The sequence below is a fragment of the Spermophilus citellus genome (assembly GCF_964194105.1).
Source record: "Spermophilus citellus genome assembly, chromosome: 19".
Lineage (NCBI taxonomy): Eukaryota > Metazoa > Chordata > Mammalia > Rodentia > Sciuridae > Spermophilus > Spermophilus citellus.
In genome coordinates this window covers 18,796,405-18,817,711 of record NC_138201.1, presented here as the reverse complement: position 1 = coordinate 18,817,711, position 21,307 = coordinate 18,796,405, and the positions used below count along the sequence as shown (strand labels likewise).

At 40.8% G+C, this 21,307-nt stretch overlaps 1 protein-coding gene across 1 annotated transcript in view; it reads right to left on the bottom strand.

Moving 5' to 3' along the window:
- Nucleotides 1–11,675: 11,675 nt before the first annotated feature.
- LOC308638615 (zinc finger protein 519-like) overlaps nucleotides 11,676–21,307 on the bottom strand; it is a gene marked incomplete at its 3' end in the record, with an annotated part of 129,420 nt that continues 119,788 nt past the window's right edge. Inside the window, exon 8 of the mRNA XM_081276235.1 lies at nucleotides 11,676–11,869. Within this exon, the coding sequence (XP_081132361.1) occupies nucleotides 11,676–11,869 (194 nt within the window). The remainder of the gene's footprint in view (nucleotides 11,870–21,307) is intronic.

Sequence of the window (21,307 nt, the reverse complement as noted above, 5' to 3'; positions counted from 1 at the left end):
GACGGAGTTGGAGAATATCATGCTAAGTGAAATAAGCCAACACACACACACACACACACACACACACACACACACACAGGGAAACAGAGGCCAAATGTTCTCTCTGGTAAGTGGACGCTAATTCACAAAGGGGGGGGGGAGAATAGTGACTTTAGATTAAGTAGAGAGGAGTGCAGGGAGGGGAGGGGAGGGGATATGGTGATAGGAAGGATAGTAGAATGAAACAGACATTACGTATAACATAATAAATATTATATATATATTATATTATAAATATTATATATTTAATATATATAAATATTATATGTAATGCTAAACCACTCAACAAGGGAGGGGGAGAGAATAGAAATTCAGTGGATTAGACAAAGTTGGAACAAAGGGAAGAAAAGGGAAATAGGAATACAGATGACAGTACGATGAATGAGACACACCTTTTCAGTGTTCATATATAAACACACCACCAGGGAAGGTCCACACCATGTACACCTCAAGAATGGAATGCTAACTAAAATGAGTTTTACTCCATGTATGTGTAATATGTCAAATTTTGCTCTAATGTCATGTATACCTAAAGAGAGTAAGAAATTTTAAAAATGATAAGGGCAAATTTGTATACAGAGAAGGTTTGTGAGTGAAAAACTCTTCAATAAATGCTAATGTCATTAAGGTTAAATAAAAGTACCTTGAGCCCATACAAAATAACAAACAATGGTAAATAGAGTTGCCCAAGTCAGTCTGTGCAACTATCAATTATCACAATATATTGGTTTGCAACTCTTTTCTATTTGATTTACAAAGCAGCACAATATAAATACTTACACGTTGAGGAGAGAGGAAACATTACATAGCAGTGTTATACTATGAATAGTGCTGTGTGCACTCAAAGCATTCTCAATTTCCTCCCCCATGCAATAAAAAATCATGCAGTTGAAAGACACACTAGTTACTGATTAGATAACACATACATGTGTTTGTGACATTAAGTATGTGGGCAGCTGCTCAACTTGGCAGGTCAGATCCAATAGATAAGGAAGACACTCTCTTCACACAAGACTTTTCCTTGAGTAATACTATGAAAACAAGGGAGAAAGCAAAAGTAACAGACACAGGCAACTGTATTGCCAGACTAGGAAAACCCAACCACTGAACCTATGTACTGGGGAGTCCCAAAGAGCTTTTCAGGGTCCTGACTGGGAAGTGCTGGGCAGAGCATCCCCTCCACAGGTGAGAGTCTGAAGTCTTCTTCTAACTTGTATTTAAAGTGGGGCTCAATCAATACAAGTTAGAATAAAGCTTTCTTTGTTCTAACAGCTTGCATGAACTAGTGATCCCATGAAGAACACTATGTCCTCCTTCAACAGGTCAGATCCCAGAGGAGGGAGTGATAGCCTTGAGATGAGTAATTAAATTGGGGTTCCAATGACTGAGCCACGGAGCCAGATGCATTGAGATATTGGCGTTATTTAGCTGTATCATCAAGGATATGCAGACATCATGCAGTCACATGGAAAGGGAAGATCTTTAGTATTTTCCTTAGACCTCTAGTACTGAATCTTCCCTCCGGGCCTTATAAATAGCTAAAACTCATAAGTAAAATGAGGCCACTTTTCTGTGTAAAATAACATGGAGTGGAGATAAGCATGAAACCTAGAGATTTACCCTTTGGAATAAAAAAATGCTGTGAATATTATTCTCCTAGAACTTATCATTATATTTCAATATTTATTTTCCCAAATAAAGTTAAATGAAATGTTTGTGGGTGGTGTTTTGTTGACCCTAAGGGCTCATATATGAAGAGAACATTGTGTTTTTACTTTTTGAACAGGACTTGTAGATGAGAGTCTAGGGGTTTATTATTGTGTTTCTCTCTGTGTGGTGTCATGGGCTCCTGGAGCTGTAAGATCTGAAGACGGACAGGGATAGTTTATAGTATCTTATAATTACTGGTTGCAGAGGGGTCTATGACACATGCTATCTATCGTATAATCCAATAAGTATAACAAACGTTATATTGTAAGTTATTAAGTAGAACGAAAAAGGTCTATAAAATCAAAATATATAATGAAATAAAAATGCGGGGGCATAAATGCTCCTATAGTAAGTCTTTTTCTTTTTACAGTCATCATTTTACATGTATCTGGTTACACTTTTCTACTGGGTATCCAAGACTAAAGAGGTGGTCCTATATTGGGATGTTTTTCCTACACTAGAGGTGAGTCTAGTCTCCTCAGTGATGAACGTCATGGAATTTATGAGGAACTGCATGGTTTCTTCAGTCCAAGAGTCAGGATGGGCCTGTGGACCATGTGGTTTCCCCGGACAATTGCAAGGGCGCTCCTTATAATCCTGAAAACCGCAAAAGGGATGTTCTGGGGTCCAGCCACTGCAAGCAAGAAGCGGGAGAGTGCAGTCAAGTGGAGGGAGGCCTAAGCAGTCAGTTAGCCCAGTCACCCCAGTGACAGAAACGGAGCCCCGTTACCCTGGTTACAGAAACAATGCCCCATTAGGTAGTTCCGGGTTCTTAAAGGTTTCTGTAGCAAAAGGAAAAGAACATGTTGCCCCAGTCATGACCCTTGTACTTGGCCTGGTCGTTTTACAGAATGGAGTCACTTTTGCTCTTACTATCACATGGATTTAGTAGGTTTGATGTCAAGGTAGGTTGCACATCATTAGGCCTCAGTTTCTTTCCCATCCTTCTGTGTCTAAGGGACCACACTGGGCTCACACGCCCGTAAGTCGGACCTCACCTACATTCTTGTGTATATGGTTTAGGAGGGTTTTTAAGAGGCAGGATCCTACAGGAATCCCAATCAGGAGAAGGACTAGGGCCCAACTACGGCTGAAATGATGGTAGTCAGCCAAGGGGACCATGAGAATAGGTTTTGGAACCAATTGCCTGAAGTGTTTTGTGTTTTCTTTCCTTTAACCTGTTTCTCATTAGCACCAAACTGTCCTTGATTATCCCAGAGTGGTTTGTATAGAAACAAGTTTCTCCTAGGGCCATACAAAGTCCTCCTTGTTTTAGAAAGAGACCATCTAGACCTCATCTGTTTTGTAAGACTATTTCTGTCAGAGTCTAGTGAAGTCTCTAGTTTGGAGATTGACCTTTCTAGTTTTCCTAAATCTAAATCTATCTTATGGCTGAGGGACTTAACATTCTTAGAGCCTGTGGTCAGAGCTGCCTTCCTGAAGCAGTAGATCCAGCTATTCCCAAACCAGCCAAGAGGGGAACTCCAATGGGGGCAGCCCATCTGGGTGGATAAATCAGTGGATCCTGGCCTTCTAGTAAGTCCAGGGTTCCTTTCCCTTTACTCCATCAACATAGTAGGTTACATAGTTATTGACAGTTTGGAGATTTAGGCAAGGAGTATGAAGTGGGACCCAGGAAGCACAATTTTTGGCAAACGGGGAGTTGTCTCCTTTATAAGTTGGGCTGTGGAAGCAAGTGTCTCTTCCTGGGAGGTCACCCAGGGTGGTCTGGGGAGTAGTTTCCAAGTCCATCTTCCTGAGCCAGACATATTGGTGAACATCTATACTGACCGCAATTTTTCCTCTAATGTTAGGGACCTCCTACTGGTTAGGAAAAGGGTGATAACTGTTCTTGCTTCGATCTGAGAGGGGAGCAATGTGCAGTGGGCAACAGTTTGGAGTCCCTTTTTAGAAAGTGAGTGGGTCAAGGAGTCCATGGTAAAAATCTAATTCAGGAAGACCAGGATGTAAATTCACCTGGGTGGGCACCTCCATGATGGAAACAAAGACATGAGGGCTGAAACAAGATTAACACAAAATAGCAGTTGTAGCATCTGGAACCTGTCCATGAATATCATGAAAATGACAGAAATTAATAATTGCTTACCAGGAGGCGGAAGACCTGGGAAATTGTCCTCATAGCAAGGCCTATCAAAGCCTATCACCTTAAAGACTTTTATACCTGAAAGATATGAGCACATTTAATCTGTAGAGAAGAGTAACGTGCCACACTTTTATTGATGTTTTTATATTAACCACGGTTAGCTCTTAAACAAATCTAGACTCTGTAATGTAGGACAATACTTTAAAATAACAGTTGCTGTCTAACCACAGATGTACCAACCTTAATTTTTCCAAGATTACTTGCTCTAGGGGATAAAACTTAACACACAATGTAACTTATATTTTTAAAAGTTTTTGTCATTTGAACAAATAAATATATCAGAACATTAATATTTGCCCTTAGTTAAAATTATTCAAGGTTGTTCCCTATTTGTGTTACATATATAACCAGCTTAGTTACATATAAACCTTTTAATATTTATCTCTTATTTGTAGATCTTTATATTATTAGACCCCTTGTTGTTTACTTGGACGTATTCTAATTATACTTTACCACATAGATTTTTTTTAACCTGGAAACGTTTTTTTTTTTTTTTTTTACTAAATATATTCTTATATTTAGGACTTTTTAATCATTTTAAATCCACTGATCCTTCTTCTTGTTGTACCTTGAAATAACCCTTATGTCTAAATTTAGATAAATATTTTATCTTATTAAAATGGATTAATTTTTGTTATTTACAGTACTTTAATTGAACTGCAGTTGAAACCTCTTGACTCCTTGTATGTAGAATTATACCTATTGGGACTTTTAATTTATAGTAATCTTGTTTTTATGATAACACAATAATTTTTTTTAGTTAAACAATGTTGGTGTTTTCACAAATTGTGTGTGTGTGTGTGTGTGTGTGTGTACCTTATGGAATTTAAGGAGTTAAGAGTTCTTGATATTACATTTAACAGTTAGCATTTTAACTTTGTAAACCAATTAGATGTCTCTAACAAACACATTCGTGATTAATTTCATATACATTTAAGTGTAATTTACGTATCTTTTTTTTAAAAACGAGGTATCGGACAAGTGCATTAAATAGTATTAGTAATCTTTTTTCCTGTTAAAGAAAAATCCTAGAGACCATGGATGTCAGACACTTTATAGACATTAACATTTTAACAGCTGTTTAACCATCTAGAAACAAAACTGTGCATTAGTAACCTTAAAGACATTTGTACTTTTATTTTTCCAATTTAAATTGAACTTTTAAAATCATATTAACCAAAGGCATTTGTATCCATTTTTTAAAATTTTTAATTTATGAGCTCATATGCCAATTTTTTTGTACCAAATATATACATCAGTGCACCCACACAAATCAAACAAACCAAAGCCTAGTAGTTTATTTTTTAAAACTTGTTAGATTGAGAGTTAACCCTTGTAAGTTGGCCTTAGAATAAACCAGAGTGTAATCAGAAAAAAACACATTAACCTAGGCGTATTGGATCAAAATGATGAATTTAACAAATATAGAATTTTAAGTTTTTCTGACCTTTTCTACTAGGGATTGAACCCAGGGCACTTAACACTGAGCCACACCCCCGGGTCTTCTTATTTATTATTTTATTTAGAGACAGGGCCTCACTGAGTTGCTTAGGGCCTTGCTAACTTGCTGAGGCTGGCCTCCACCTTGCGATCCTCCTCACGTAGCCTCCTGAATCGCAGGGATTCTAGGTGTGTGCCGCTGTGCCCAGCTCTTTTAGGGGTTTTTACCTGGGTTTTGTTAGAGTTCCAGGGTTGACCTCTGTGAGACACGGTGCTCTTCTCAGGTGATGTGCAGGTAACTTCTCTCATTGTCAGCTGGATCCTTTTCTCTGTTCTTGCTTTCCTGGCTGTGCAGAAGCTGTTGGTTTGATGAAGTTTCACTTGCCTGTTTAGGCTTCTGTTCCTTGTCGTCGTGTCAGAGCTAAGGGACCATTTCCTAAAGCAATGTTGTCAAACTTTTCTCTTGTGTTTTCTTTTTATATTTTACTCACCAAGTTATTCTTTTCTTTCATTTTAGACAGAAACATAATAACTTGACCTGCTAATCGGTACAGCATGGTATTTGGATCCACGTCACACTCTGTAGGGATCCAACTAGAATCAAGATGATATGCCTCACTTTAGAAGGGTGGGGAGAGATGGGGCCCCAGGATTTTCCTCTAGGAATGTTACAGATTCAAGTCTCACCATTCACATTTTTCCCTTTTGAGTTGATCTGTGGTATGGGATGGTGTGAGATAAGGCTTTGATTTCTATCTTCTGCATGTGGATATCAAGTGTCCTCGGCACCATTTGTCAAAGAGACTGTCCTTTATCTATTATGGGCTCACTGGTCAAAGCTGAGCCTGCAGCAAGCCCTTGGGGCTCACCCTGGCACTGGTCTGTACATTGCCTACTGTTTTAGCACCACAGTGTTTTAATTCCTATAGGTTTGTGATTCTTGGATTCTTTGGTTTGTTTGTGTTTTTTTGCATTTGTTATAGTGAGTTACAGTTGACAGTAAAACGCATTGACACATCATATATAAATGGAGTATAACTTCACATCCTTCTTGCTATGCAGGATGTGAAACTACACCAGTCACGTGATCATATGTGCATGTGGGGTAAGAATGTCTGACTGGTGCCACTGTCCTTTCCCCTCCCAGCCCCTCCCTCCACTCCCCTCTCTACTCCAAACAACCTCCGTCCCCCCCCCCAGTGCCTCCCTTGTGATTAGCATCTGCATATCAGAAGACATTTGCTCATATATTGGTTGATGGGTTGTGTTTCTTCCTTTGTGAAGTGTCTGTTCAGTTCCTTTGCCCATTTACTGATTGGCTGTGTGTGTGTATGTGTGTGTGTGTGTGTGTGTGTGAGAGAAAGATTTCTGAGTTCTTTATAGATTCTTGAGATCAACGCTCTCAGGTGCAGGTGGTAAACACTTCTCTCATTCTGTAGGCTCTCTCCATGTGACTGATTGCTTCATTTGCCGAGAGGAAGCTTTTTACTTTGAATTCATCTCATTTATTGATTCTTGATTTTATTTATTTTTTTTTTTGTGCTTTAGGGGTCTTGTTAAGGAAGTCCGCTCCTAAGCCGGCATGGTGGAGATTTGGGGCTCATTTCTTCTTCCATTGGGTTCAGGGTCTCTGCTCTAGTGCCAGAGTCCTTGATTCACTTTGAGTTGAGTTTGGTGCAGGGTGAGAGGGAGGGTTTCGTTTCATCTTGCTGCAGATGGATTTCCTGGTTTCCCAGCACCATGTGTTGAAGAGGCTCTTTGCTCCAATGTGTGTTTCTGGTGCCTTTGTCTAGTGTGAGAACTGTGTTACGTGGGTTCCTCTGTGTCTTCTATCCTGTTTTGTTGGTCTGTCTATCTTCATGCCACAACCATGCCATTTTTGTTACTGTCGGGCTGTGCTGTGATTCAGGGACTGGTATTGTGATGCGTCCCTTGACCCTGTTCTTGCTAAGGGTTGCTTTTGCTGTTCAGGGCCTCTTATGTTGCTGAATGAATTTCATGACATCTTTTTCTATTTCTATGCAGAACACCATTGGTGTTTTAATGGAATTGCATTCAATCTGTACAGAGCTTTTGGCAGGAGGGCCATTGTGACGAGATTAATCCTGCCCACCCAAGAACGTGGGAGATGGCTCCATCTGCAAAGGCCTTCCTCCGTTTCTCTCCTTACTGTTCTGATGTTTGACTGTGGAGGGGTCTCACCTCTTTGGTTGGATTAATTTGCCAATATTGTACTTTTCTTTCTGAGGCTATTGTGATTAGGCTAGTTTTCCCAATTTCTCTTTCAGAGGATTCATCAGAGATACATGGGAACATATTGGATTTATGGGTCTTGATTTTATGTCATGCCATTTTGCTGAATTCACTTATGAGTTCTCCAAGATTTCTGGTGGAATTCTTTTGGTATTCCAGGTATAGAATCATGTTGTCAGCAAACAGTGATTGTTTGAGTTGTTCTTTTCCTCTTTGTATCCCTTTCATTTCCTTCTTCTGTCTAACTGCTCTGGCTAGTGTCTTAAGGATGATGTGGAATTGGTGAAAGAGAACATCCCTGTCTGGCTCTAGGTTTTAGAGGGAATGCTTTCAATTTTTCTCCATTTGGAATGATGCTGGCCAGGGGTTTGGCATAGACGGCTCTAACAGAGTCGAGGTATGTTCCTACTATCCCTAGTTTTCCAAATGTTTTGAGCATGAATTTTGTTAAATGCTTTTTCTGCATCTATCAAGATAATCGTACAACTCTTATCTTCAGGTTCATTTATATGATAAATTATGTCTATTGATTTCCATGTGTTAAACCAACCTTGCATTCCTGGGAGAAACCCCACTTGATCATGGTGCACTATCTTTTAAACATGTTTCTGTATGCTATATGCCAGAATTTTTTTAAAAAAATATTTTTCTTTAGTTGTACATAGACACAATAACTTTAAATTTATTTATTCTGTGGTGCTGAGGATCAAACTCGGTGCCTCACACATGGCAGGCGAGTGAGTGCTCTGCCACTGGACCCCAGCTCCAGCCCCTATTTGCCAGAATTTTATTGAGAATTTTTGCATCTGTGTTCATCAGCGATACTGGTGGGAAATTTTCTTTCCTTGTATCTTTGTCTGGTTTTGGTATCGGGGTGATACTAGCCTCATAGAATGAGTTTGGAAGGTTTCCTCCTTTTCTGTTTCATAAAATGATTTGAGAAATTCGGTGTGTGTTCTGCTTTGAAGGTCTCGTAGACCATGGCTGACAGTCTCTCTAGACCTGGGCTTTTCTTAGTTGCAGGCTTTTGATGGCATCTTGCATTTCATTACTTTAACCTGATGGGTGTAATCCATGTATGTCCTCCGGGTTCAGTTTGGGGAGTTCACTTGTCTCTAGTAATTGGTCAGTGTCTTCGTGATTTTGCATATTACTGGAGTATAAACTTTCAAAACAGTTTCTGATTACCTTCTGCATTTCAATAGTGTCCATCATGGTATTTCCTCTTGCATCATGAATTTTAGTCATTTGAATTTTCTCCCTCATTCTCTTTGTGGGTAATGGTTTCTCAATTTCATTTATTTTTTTCAAAGAACCAAATTTTTGTCTTGTCAATTTTTTTTTGGTTTCTTTTCAAATTAACCGATTTCTTACAATTCCATAATGAGGTGTGGTGTTTGCCATATTTCCTGAGGGATAGTTGGCATCTGCCTTTTGTTGAATTGTCTTTTAATATCTTTCATTCATTTAAAATGATTTTATTCAGGTGAAACTGATAAGAATAAACGAGACATATTTAATGATCCGTTTGTTAGGTCTGCCACATACATACACCCACGGAACCATCACCACAATGAGGACCGTGAAGACTAATTCAGTCTCGAAGGTTCCTGAGCCCCTTGATAATTCCTCCCTTTCCCTCCTCCTCCGTCAGGAAATGACCCTGGACTGGAGTTTATTTTCAAAGACTGATCAGTCCATCAGAGCCCTGGTCTGCATGGTGGGTGACCCTGGGACAATCAGTTTGGTTTCCAGCCCTTGTTTGTTCTCCATAAAGTCAGGATTCCTCCTGTAGGACCCAAGACCACTGGGAAAATTAGGATCAAGGTTTAGGAAGAAGCTAGAGCCACACCTGACTCGGCAGAGTAGGTTCTCAGTTCCTGGCAGCCGGTTTTCCTAACAACTCTGAGTCTGTGGTCCACAGTACGGTTGGGGGTCTGCAGCGCCACAGTGCCTTCCTGTCGCCAGAGTTTATACCCGCCGTCATTGAGCAGAATCCCAGCATTTTCAGGTTTTTTGGGGGGTTTTCTTTTCAAATGAGATTCATTTCTCCTAATAGTGTCCATTTGAAAATCGGATCTAGTGATGTTTGAAATGGTGCGATGTTATTACAACCTTTCCTTGTTGCACAGCTTTTAATAACCACCAAAGGAAACCGGTGTCCCTCAGGAAGACGGTCACTCTCCTGCCCTCCCAGGCCCTGGTCACTAATTTCTGCTCTGTAACTCTTCAGTTTCCATATTATGCATACTTCATAAGAGTGGAGTATACAATCTGTGGTTTAAAAAAATTTATTGATTTTTGTTTAAATACATGACAGTGGAATGCATTACAATTCTCATTACACACATACAGCACAATTTTTCATATCTCTGGTTGTATGTAAAGTATGTTGACACCAATTTGTGTCTTCATACGTGGACTTTGGATGGTGATGTCCATCACATTCCACCATCCTTGCTAAGCCCCGTCCCCTCCCCTCCCACCCCTCTGCCCTATCTAGAGTCAGTCTCTTCCTCCCATGCTCCCCCTCCGTTCCCCACTATGAGTCAGCCTCGTTATATCAGAGAAAACATTCGGCATCTGTTCTTTTGCAATTCACTGACTTCACTTGGCATTATTTTCTATAAACACAATGGAATTTTACTCAGCAATCTGTGATGTTTTTGTCTGATATTTTTTTTAGCTGAATACTTTTGGGATTTATCCATATTGTTGCATGTATCATTTCTCTTTATGGCAGAGTGATATTCTATCTCTGTAAGTTATACACACACACACACACACACACACACACACACACACATATACACATACATACATATGCTTGCATGTTTGTGTCTATGGATATATAATGTGCCTGTTCATACACACATCCCCAGCTCCACTGCATTTGTCTATCCATTTTTTTCCTTTTTCCTGTAGTTGCTGTGGGTTGAACCCACGGCCTGGACCACGCTAGACAATATCTGTTCTATTCTTGATGTGCGTTTGGGGTTATGGCACTGCCTGGTTGCTAGCCATGTTGTAGTCTTCTTTTTAAAAGAGTCTATTTTCAGACACAATAGGGAACAATGTGGCTCTAATAGAACTTCTTTAAAAGTTTTCATAAAACAAGAAGAAAGAAAATAAAGGGAGACTGTAAAGGTCCGTGGATGTACCTGAAGACACCGATGCAGATATCAAGTAAAATCATACACACGTCCTTGTAGTCACATAGGTGACCTTACCAGACAGGAAATCTGGTGCCCTGGCTGAAATCATTTCAGAAAGAAGTCTGTGTGGATAGAGGGGTTTGTAAGCGAGAGTGGAGGAGCTGCATTAGATGCGTCTTGTCGCATCTGAGCTTTGTTCCTCCATTGGGCTTGCACGATGTTCAGGATCTGCGTGTCTGCCCTGAGCAGCACCAGGGGACTGAGCGCCCGTAGCCGCTGGCCACCGCGTTGTGGATGCTCCTGAGCCTGGGGTCGTTTCTCCTCATCCCGCTGATGAGCAGGGAGAGCGCAGAGTCTGCACAGTCCAGGGCGGCGAAGCAGCCAAGCAGCTGCAGGACGCTGTGAGTGGCCCTGTGCTTGGGGGAGGTCTGGGGAACAGCCCGGAGCCGTGGAGGGACAGGCAGCACGGCTGATGTCTGTGCAGGAGGGTGGTGGCCATGTACCCACTGGACACAGCCACGAGGCCCACAAAGAAGACGTCTCTGAGTGTTACCAGGAGCAGAAAAATGCCCCTGTACCTTGGCAGGAAGGAGCAGTGGCTGTTGACAAAGAGAAGACCAGGCTGCGTGGCACGGGGGGTGGCCACCGTGCAGAGCAGCTAGTCGCTGGTAATGGCCATGGTGAGGACCCACAGGAACAGACATGCCCCCAGGATGGGGTCTGCAGACTTGACTTTGAAGTTGGCCAGCGAGGAGCCACTGGGGCTGATGGTGAGGGCCTGGAGCACACTCGGGACACAGGTGACCTTGTGCAGGAAGACCAGCACTTTGCATCTGACCTCACCCGGAATGTCCTGCACTTCCCAGATGTCTGTGGATACCAAAGGGCCACAGTGAGGAGCAGGACGGTGTGTGTCAGAGCCAGGTGGGCCATGGGGAGGTCCATGAGCCTGGGCTTGTGCCACCCAGGAGGGCGGCCAGGTGCAGGCAGAGCAGACAGGTGTTGGCCGAGATCCCGGCCCCGGCCTGCATTAGAAGGCCCTTCTTGTGGCCCTGAGTCTGGAATCTCAGTCCATCTTCATGGGGATGTTGAAGCAAATCACGAGTTTCTGCAGAGAGAACCAGAATTGTTTGACAGCAGCAGAATTTTGTCACTATGTCACATTTTACAGTCACTAGAATCATCATGTACTAAAAAACATTCTTTGGAAGGATAGCCTCTTATTTCCATTATCAACTTAAATTCAAGGGATGGTGTGTGGCTCGGGGGCAGAATGCTGGTCCAGCCTGCAGGAAAGCTGGTCCCCCCCAACACAGACCAAGGAGAAATGTCAATTAAAAAATAATTAACTAATTTTCGCTTGTGCATCACTCCTTCTTCAGATCAATGATTTTGTAGAAGCCCCTCACCTCAGGGAGGTGGTGATGCCTTCCCCTCTGTCTGGCGGACCTACTGCGTTTTCCTTTAGATTATAAATTCCACCACCTTCTTTTAATCCCTTCCTTCCTGGTTCCTAAGATGTGGTCCTGTTTGTCCTGGGAACAGCGTCCCTGAAACACGGCTGCTACGGAGACATTGCCCAGGGAAAGCTGTAGGCCCCCCGTTGGGGTTGGAGACGGATCCTCTCCTCCTGCTCATCCCACTGTCCCTTTATAGAGTGCAGAATCGGGAGGAATCGTGTACTTATGTGTCCTGCCCTTCCATGGCTTCCTCTAACCCAGTCACCATCACTTACCCTCGGGGCCAGCCATGTCGCCCCATGTGAGTGATTTCAACTCCGTTTGCATCCTGAGTCAAAGAGGGGAAAGGTGGCATTTGTGCCCTGGCCCTTTTGGTGTGAGCCAGATTGGGGAGAGTCCATCCCGTGGCGGGTGAAGCCAGCATCCTTGTGTTGGCGTTGGGATGACTCCTACCCAAGGTGTGTGTGTGTTTGGTAAAGTAGGATCAGGAGATGTGGAAACAGGAGTAGTCTGTCACTCACCCCTTGCTGACATTGGCTGGAGATCCAGCCCAGGTCATTTGTAGAAAGCAACAAAGGGGACATTTTTTCAGGAAGGGAACTGGTGCTGGACCCAGGGGTGCCTTACCCCTGAGCTACATTCCCAACTCCCAGCCCTTTTTATTTATTTTTTAATATGGGGACAGTTTCTCACTGAGGATCTTGGGACCTCACTAATTTCTTGAGGCTGGCCTTGAACTTGGCATCCTCCTGCCTGAGACTCCCAAGTTCCTGGATCTCTGGTCACATGTATGCCTGGCACAAGGAGAGTTTAGCCAACAGTTTACCTGTTTGCTTGCCTCTCCTCGGATGAAAGAAGAGGTCTCGCACGCACTCTTTGTAAATGCAATAAAACTTTCAATTTCCAGGGAAATCAAGTATTTCAAAACTAAGCTCCAGGCACTGGTAACAGGGCCAATAAAATTCACCCATCACATTCTAGTTGGCCTGTCCCTCTCCAAGGAGGAAAAGGGAGTGTCTGCAATCAGCAAGGTGAAGTCCAGCTGCACGTCTTCCATTTGAATTGTTCCTGTTTGGAAGGTGCTGGAACATTCCTGAGCTCAGAAACCTCTAGATGCATATTCACTCAGACCCCAAAGGACACCTGAGTGCTGGGAGCAGGCCCCCGAGCCATTGAGTGTCCTTCAGGGAATCTGCCCTCCTTTCCCAAGCTTTTGCCATCCTGCTTCCAATGCCTGTGTCCAGACGTTTGAGAACAAGATGGGAAAGATCTCCACTATTATTGTCTAATTTCCACTCATCTTCCTTTAAAATCGCATGAATTCCTGGAGGTTATACTCAATTTACCTTGATGAATGTGAAAATGTAAATTCTGTGATCTTTCAGTGACTGGATAGAAACTTTACTTGGACTATATTTTTATGAAGATCATTTTCATTTCCAAACATCATTAATCAAGACTAGCATGAAAAGAACACCAAGAAAAAAAGCTTTAGAAAATGAAATACGTCTCATGGAAGACAAAATAAGTTTCCTATAGATCATTGTAAGCTCCTCTTCTTTGCTACAGAAACCTCAGTGAGATTACAGCAAAGGTCTGATTTATTTCCAGAGGCACCAGTAAATGTAATAGAAGCAGAATATGTTTTACTCTTTCAGAAATCACTACGTATGCAAAAATTCTTGTCTGAAATTCTCTGTGCTGACTCACGGATCGGGCATTAGTAAAGAATAAAGCTGACAGATCAGCTGCGAGAGGGCAAGGACTCTAGAAAGTTTTAGGAACCGAGGAACCATGTGTGTCAACATAGAAGGACATGAACTATAGCCAGATCAGGGGCCTGAGGTTCTCTATAATAATATTACTTTGCCTAGTTATATAATTTCTAATTTTACCACACATTCGTACTTATTCTAGTATTTTGAATGTATTTTTTTAGTTATAGATGGCATTTTTATGTGGTGCTGGGACTGAACCTAGTACCTCACATGTGCCAGGCGAGTGCCCTGCCCCTGAACTCCTATCCCTGAGCCCCAGCCCCTTCTAGAATTTTAAAATCTCCTTTCATCGCTGGTATATATTTTTTAAATTCAATGAATCTACATGAAAGAATTACTGTTTCTGGAAAACTCTGGGTTTAAATCCTGCCCTTTCTCCATGGTGTGCCTTAGTAAAGACTCTAAAGCTAAACGTCAGCTGGTGAACCTGACAACAGGTGTCAAGGGACAGCGTTTCCAACATGAGCAGGTCCTAACTGACACCAGATGAATGTCCCTGGCTCTGTGTACTAACGCCACTACAGAGAGATCAGCTGTGAAAACATTGTATATTTTATTTGGTAACAAATTAAAATTTATTCTACTACTTGTCTATCTCTGTGCACCCTTAGGGATTTCCCTTTTTAATTTTGTGAAGTATTTTAATTGGTAACAGACTGCTGAATCGCCCCTCTTTTTACTTTTTTGGGTATTATTTTTTACTGACTGTTTTTAGTTATTTATAACATTAGGATACAGTTTGGCAGAATCTCCAGAGCATGAAACACAGTTTGTTCTAATTCAGTCCCTGCACTCCCCTCTCACCTCCCTTCCCTTAACTCTACAGATCCCTCTGCAATTTATTTATAGTTTTTAAAAATATGTACTGTTTTTAGTTATAGAGGGAAATGTTCTTTTATTTTTATGTGGTGCTGAGGATGGGACCCGTGCCTCACCTGTGCTAGGCGAGTGCTCTGCCCCTGAGCTCCAGCCCCAACCCTCTTCTTTTTTTTCTTTGAGGACATTTTCAAAAGGCATTAACATTGTCTGTTTAAAATGACAACTATGTGATAGTGAAGAAGAAATAATCATTCACCTGTAGTGAAATTGGGTACATTTTAAAAAATTAAATTTCATCAATTCTTGGTAAGTTTCCATTCTGACTAGTATTAGATAGGATTTTTAGATCGTGTGTGTCTGATCTTATGAGTCGAAATGATAGGTTTCAAAACATTTTACGTCCTAGAGATGACTGTAGAGCTAGATCTGTTGATCTCAATTACAATTCCTCCTGCACACTTATAATATTACCAGTATTATTGTTCATGAGTAAATGAGTATAAGTCATACTAATGCTATGAAATGAAGCTTATGCCATAACATTTCAAGTAAATGGCAATTCTGTGAGTGCCTGGGTTGCAGTTATCATGTGGCAAGAGTCGGACTCCAAAATGCCTTCCTGCGGCACCTCCCTGCCTCCCGTGCCTCTTGACCATTCAGGCTTGGAGCTGAGCCTGCAGGAGGAGGTTATATGGGACCCAGGGCCTGAGCTCGCCCCCCAGTGGATGGGTGACCTTGGTGTTCGGGTGAAGCCTGACAGGACCTGTCCTGCAGTAGGCAGGGACGGTGTCCCCAAAGGCAAGGCCAATTCCTCTCCTGTCCTCAGACGATGGTGAACAAGAAGGGTCTGCAGGGAAACTCCTTGAGTGGATCTGTCATCGTCCAAAGTCAGAGGAGCCTGTGTTGCTTTCTCGGTTCCATTCATAAGGAGCCAACCTAGGGCCCCTCACAGTGAGGCACAGAGTTAGTGTGGCTTGGGATCAGATACCAACCTATGTGATGTGACCTGTGGATGGCAACACACGGAGGAAGTGTGTCTCGGGACTGTGACAGCAGCTCAGAGCAGTGACGCCCACTCCCAATGTGTGTGCTTCCCAACACCTGGATCTCCACGTTGGTCCCGAGAGGAAACTGTGGAGAGTAAACTGGCCCACGCCAAGAAGAGCCCGCTGACTTCCGAATGCCCCTGGGCACCAACCCATCAGTCTCTGAGCCCTTGGATCCTTCTTCCTTTTCTTGCCTCCCTCCCTCCCTTCTGTCTCTATCTATCTATCTATCTATGTATCTATCTCACGTTTTCTTTATTTATTCCTCTGTTGAAGGCTACCTAGGTTGGTTTCATACTTAGCTTTTGTGACTTGAGTTTCTATAAACATGGATGTGGCTGTGTCACTAAAGTATGGTGACTTGAAGTCCTGTAGGTGTATACCAAAGCATGGTGTAAGTGGCTCAAATGGGGCTTCTGTTCTCCTTTTTCTAAAGGATCTCCATACTGCTTTCCATACTGGCTGCACCAGTTTGCAGTCCCACCAGCAGTGTGTGAATGAATCTCTTTCTGCAATCCTCCTCAATCTTTATTGTCACTTAGATTCTTTTTTTTATTGGTTGTTCACAACATTACAAAGCTCTTGACATATCATATTTCATACATTAGATTGAAGTGGGTTATGAACTCCCAATTTTACCCCAAATGCAGATTGCAGAATCACATCGGTTACACATCCACAATTTTACATAAAGCCCTATTAGTAATTGTTGTATTCTGCTACCTTTCCTATCCCCTACTATCCCCCCTCCCCTCCCCTCCCATATTCTCTCTCTACCCCATCTACTGTAATTCATTTCTCTCCTTGTTTATTTTCCCATTCTCCTCACAACCTCTTATATGTAATTTTGTATAGCAATGAGGGTCTCCCTTCATTTCCATGCAATTTCCCTTTTCTCTCCCTTTCCCTCCCATCTCATGTCTCTGTTTAATGTTACTCTTTTCTTCCTACTCTTCCTCCCTGCTCTGTTCATAGTTGCTCTCATTATATCAAAGAAGACATTTGGTATTTGTTTTTTAGGGATTGGCTAGCTTCACTAAGCATAATCTGCTCTAGTGCCATCCATTTCCCTGCAAATTCTATGATTTTGTCATTTTTTATTGCTGCATAGTACTCCATTGTGTATAGATGCCACATTTTTTTTATCCATTCATCTATTGAAGGGCATCTGGATTGGTTCCACAGTCTAGCTATTGTAAATTGTGCTGCTATGAACATCGATGTGGCAGTATCCCTGTAGCATGCTCTTTTAAGGTCTTCAGGGAATAGTCTGAGAAGGGCAATAGCAGGGTCAAATGGTGGTTCCATTCCCATCTTTCCCAGGAATCTCCAAACTGCTTTCCAAATTGGCCGCAACAATTTGTAGTCCCACCAGCAATGTACAAGTGTACCCTTTTCTCCACATCCTCGCCAGCACTTGTTGTTGTTTGACTTCATAGTGGCTGCCAATCTTACTGGAGTGAGATGGTATCTTAGGGTGGTTTTGATTTACATTTCTCTGACTGCTAGAGATGGTGAGCATTTTTTCATGTACTTGTTGATTGATTGTATGTCCTCCTCTGAGAAGTGTCTGTTCAGGTCCTTGGCCTATTTGTTGATTGGGTTATTTGTTATCTTGTTGTCTAATTTTTTGAGTTCTTTGTATACTCTGGATATTAGGGCTCTATCTGAAGTGTGAGGAGTAAAAATTTGTTCCCAGGATATAGGCTCCCTATTTACCTCTCTTATTGTTTCTCTTGCTGAGAAAAAACTTTTTAGTTTAAGTAAGTCCCATTTGTTGATTCTTGTTATTAACTCTTGTGCTATGGGTGTCCTATTAAGGAATTTGGAGCCCGACCCCACAATATGTAGATCGTAGCCAACTTTTTCTTCTATCAGACGCAGAGTCTCTGATTTGATATCAAGCTCCTTGATCCATTTTGAGTTAACTTTTGTGCATGGCGAGAGAAAGGGATTCAGTTTCATTTTGTTGCATATGGATTTCCAGTTTTCCCAATACCATTTGTTGAAGATGCTATCCTTCCTCCATTGCATGCTTTTAGCCCCTTTATCAAATATAAGATAGTTGTAACTTTGTGGATTAGTCTCTGTGTCCTCTATTCTGTACCATTGGTCCACCCGCCTGTTTTGGTACCAGTACCATGCTGTTTTTGTTACTATTGCTCTGTAATATAGTTTGAAATCTGGTATCGCTATACCGCCTGATTCACACTTCCTGCTTAGAATTGCTTTTGCTATTCTGGGTCTTTTATTTTTCCATATGAATTTCATGATTGCTTTATCTATTTCTACAAGAAATGCCGTTGGGGTTTTGATTGGCATTGCATTAAACCTATAGAGAACTTTTGGTAATATCGCCATTTTGATGATGTTAGTTCTGCCTATTCATGAACAGGGTATATTTTTCCATCTTCTAAGATCTTCTTCTACTTCTCTCTTTAGGGTTCTATAGTTTTCATTGTATAAATCTTTCACCTCTTTTGTTAGGTTGATTCCCAAGTATTTTATTTTTTTTGAGGATATTGTGAATGGAGTGTTTTTCCTCATTTCCGTTTCAGAAGTTTTGTCGCTGATATACAGAAATGCCTTTGATTTATGCGTGTTGATTTTATATCCTGCCACTTTGCTGAATTCATTTATTAGTTCTAGTAGTTTCTTTGTAGACCCTTTTGGGTCTTCTAGGTATAGAATCATGTCATCTGCAAATAGTGATAATTTAAGTTCTTCTTTTCCAATTTTTATGCCTTTAATTTCTTTCATCTAATTGCTCTGGCCAGTGTTTCGAGAACTATATTGAATAGAAGTGGTGATAGAGGGCATCCCTGTCTTGTTCCGGATTTTAGAGGGAATGCCTTCAACTTTTGTCCATTCAGAATGATGCTAGCCTGAGGTTTAGCATAGATAGCTTTTACAATGTCAAGGTAAGTTCCTGTTATCCCTAGTTTTTCTAATGTTTTGAACATAAAGGGATGCTGTACTTTGTCGAATGCTTTTTCTGCATCTATCGAGATGATCATATGGTTCTTATCTTTAAGTCTATTGATGTGGTGAATAACATTTATTGATTTCCGTATGTTGAACCATCCTTGCATCCCAGGGATGAATCCTACTTGATCATTGTGCACAATTTTTTTGATGTGTTTTTGTATTCGATTCGCCAGAATTTTATTGAGGATTTTTGCATCTAGGTTCATTAGAGATATTGGTCTGTAGTTTTCTTTCTTTGAGGTGTCTTTGTCTGGTTTCAGAATCAGGGTGATGTTGGCCTCATAGAATGAATTTGGAAGATCTCCCTCTTTTTCTATTTCCTGAAATAACTTGAAAAGTATTGGTATTAATTCTTCTTTAAAGGTTTTGTAAAACTCCGCTGTATACCCATCCGGTCCTGGGCTTTTCTTAGTTGGTAGTCTTTTGATGGCTTCTTCAATTTCATCCATTGATATTGGTCTGTTCAAATTGTGTGTATCCTCCTGACTCAGTCTGGGCAAATCATATGACTTAAGAAATTTATCGATGTCTTCACTATCTTCTATTTTATTGGAATATAGGTTTTCAAAATAATTTCTAATTGTCTTCTGTATTTCTGTAGCATCTGTTGTGATATTGCCTTTTTCATCCCGTATGTTAGTAATTTGAGTTCTCTCTCTTCTTCTCTTTGTTAGCATGGCTAAAGGTCTGTCGATCTTATTTATTTTTTCGAAGAACCAACTTTTAGTTTTGTTAATTTTTTCAGTAGTTTCTTTTGTTTCAATTTCATTGATTTCTGCTCTGATTTTAATTATTTCTTGCCTTCTGCTACATTTGCTGTTGTTTTTGCTCTTCCTTTTCTAGGGCTTTGAGATGAAGTGTGAGCTCATTTATTTGTTGGTTTTTTTCTTTTTTTGAGGAATGACCACCAGGCGATGAATTTTCCTCTTAAAACTGCTTTCATTGTGTCCCATAGATTCCGATATGTTGTGTGTGTATTTTCATTTATCTCTAAGAATTTTTTGATTTCCTCCTTTATGTCTTCTGTAACCCATTGATCATTCAGTAACATATTGTTCATTTTTCATGTGATGTAGGATTTTTCCTTCCTTCTTTTATCATTGATTTCCAGTTTCATTCCATTATGATCAGATAAAATGCAAGGTATTATCTCCACCCCTTTATATTTACTGAGGGTTTCCCTATGGCATAATATGTGGTCTATTTTTGAGAAGGATCCATGTGCTGCTGAGAAAAAAGTATATCCATTTGATGATGGTTGATATATTTTATATATGTCAGTTAAGTCTAGGTTATTGATTGTGGTATTGAGTTCTATAGTTTCTTTATTCAACTTTTGTTTGGAGGATCTGTCCAATGGTGAGAGAGGTGTGTTGAAGTCACCCATAATTATTGTGTTGTGGTCTCTTTGATTCTTGAACTTGAGGAGAATTTGTTTTATGAATGTCGCAGCACCATTATTTGCATAAATATTGATAATTGTTATGTCTTGTTGGTGAATGGTTCCTTTTAACAGTATATAATGACCTTCTTTATCCCTTTTGATTAACTGAGTCTTGAAGTCGATTTTATTCGATATGAGGATGGCCACCCCTGCTTGCTTATGAGGACCATGTGCGTGGTATATTTTTTCCCATCCTTTCACCTTCAGCCTGTGTATGTCTTTTCCTATCAGATGTGTCTCCTGGAGGCAGCATATTGTTGGATTTGTTTTTTTTAATCCATGATACCAGCCTATGTCGCTTTATTGGAGAGTTTAAGCTGTTAACATTCAGAGTTACTATTGATATATGGTTTGTACTTCCATCCATGTTTGATTGTTTATCCTTTTTTTAAAAAATTTACTTGTTTCTCCATGATTATCTTTCCCCTCGCCCTCTGTCTTTACTGAGGCACTTCCCACTGATGGTTTTTGTTATTGTTTTTCATTTCTTCCTCGTGTAGTGTTTTGCTCAAAATGCTTTGCAATGCTGGTTTTCTGGCTGCAAATTCTTTTAACTTTTGTTTATCATGAAAGATTTTTATTTCGTTGTCATACCTGAAGCTTAATTTTGCTGGATACAGAATTCTTGGTTGGCATCCATTGTCTTTCAATGTTTGAAATACATTGTTCCATGACCTTCTTGCTTTCAGTGTCTGTGATGAAAAATCCGTTGTTAACCTTATTGGTTTACCCCTGAATGTAATCTGCCTCCTTTCTCTTGTAGCTTTTAATATTTTCTCTTTGTTCTGTATATTGGATATCTTCATAACAATGTGTCTTGGCATTGGTCTACTGTGATTTTGTGTGCTCGGTGTCCTGTATGCATCTTGAATTTGTATATCTGTTTCCTTTTTTATTTCTGGAAAGTTTTCTGTAATTATTTCATTCAGCAGGTTACTCATTCCCTTGGTTTGAATCTCTGTACCTTCTTCTATCCTGATGACTCGTAAGTTTGTTTTTTTATGTTATCCC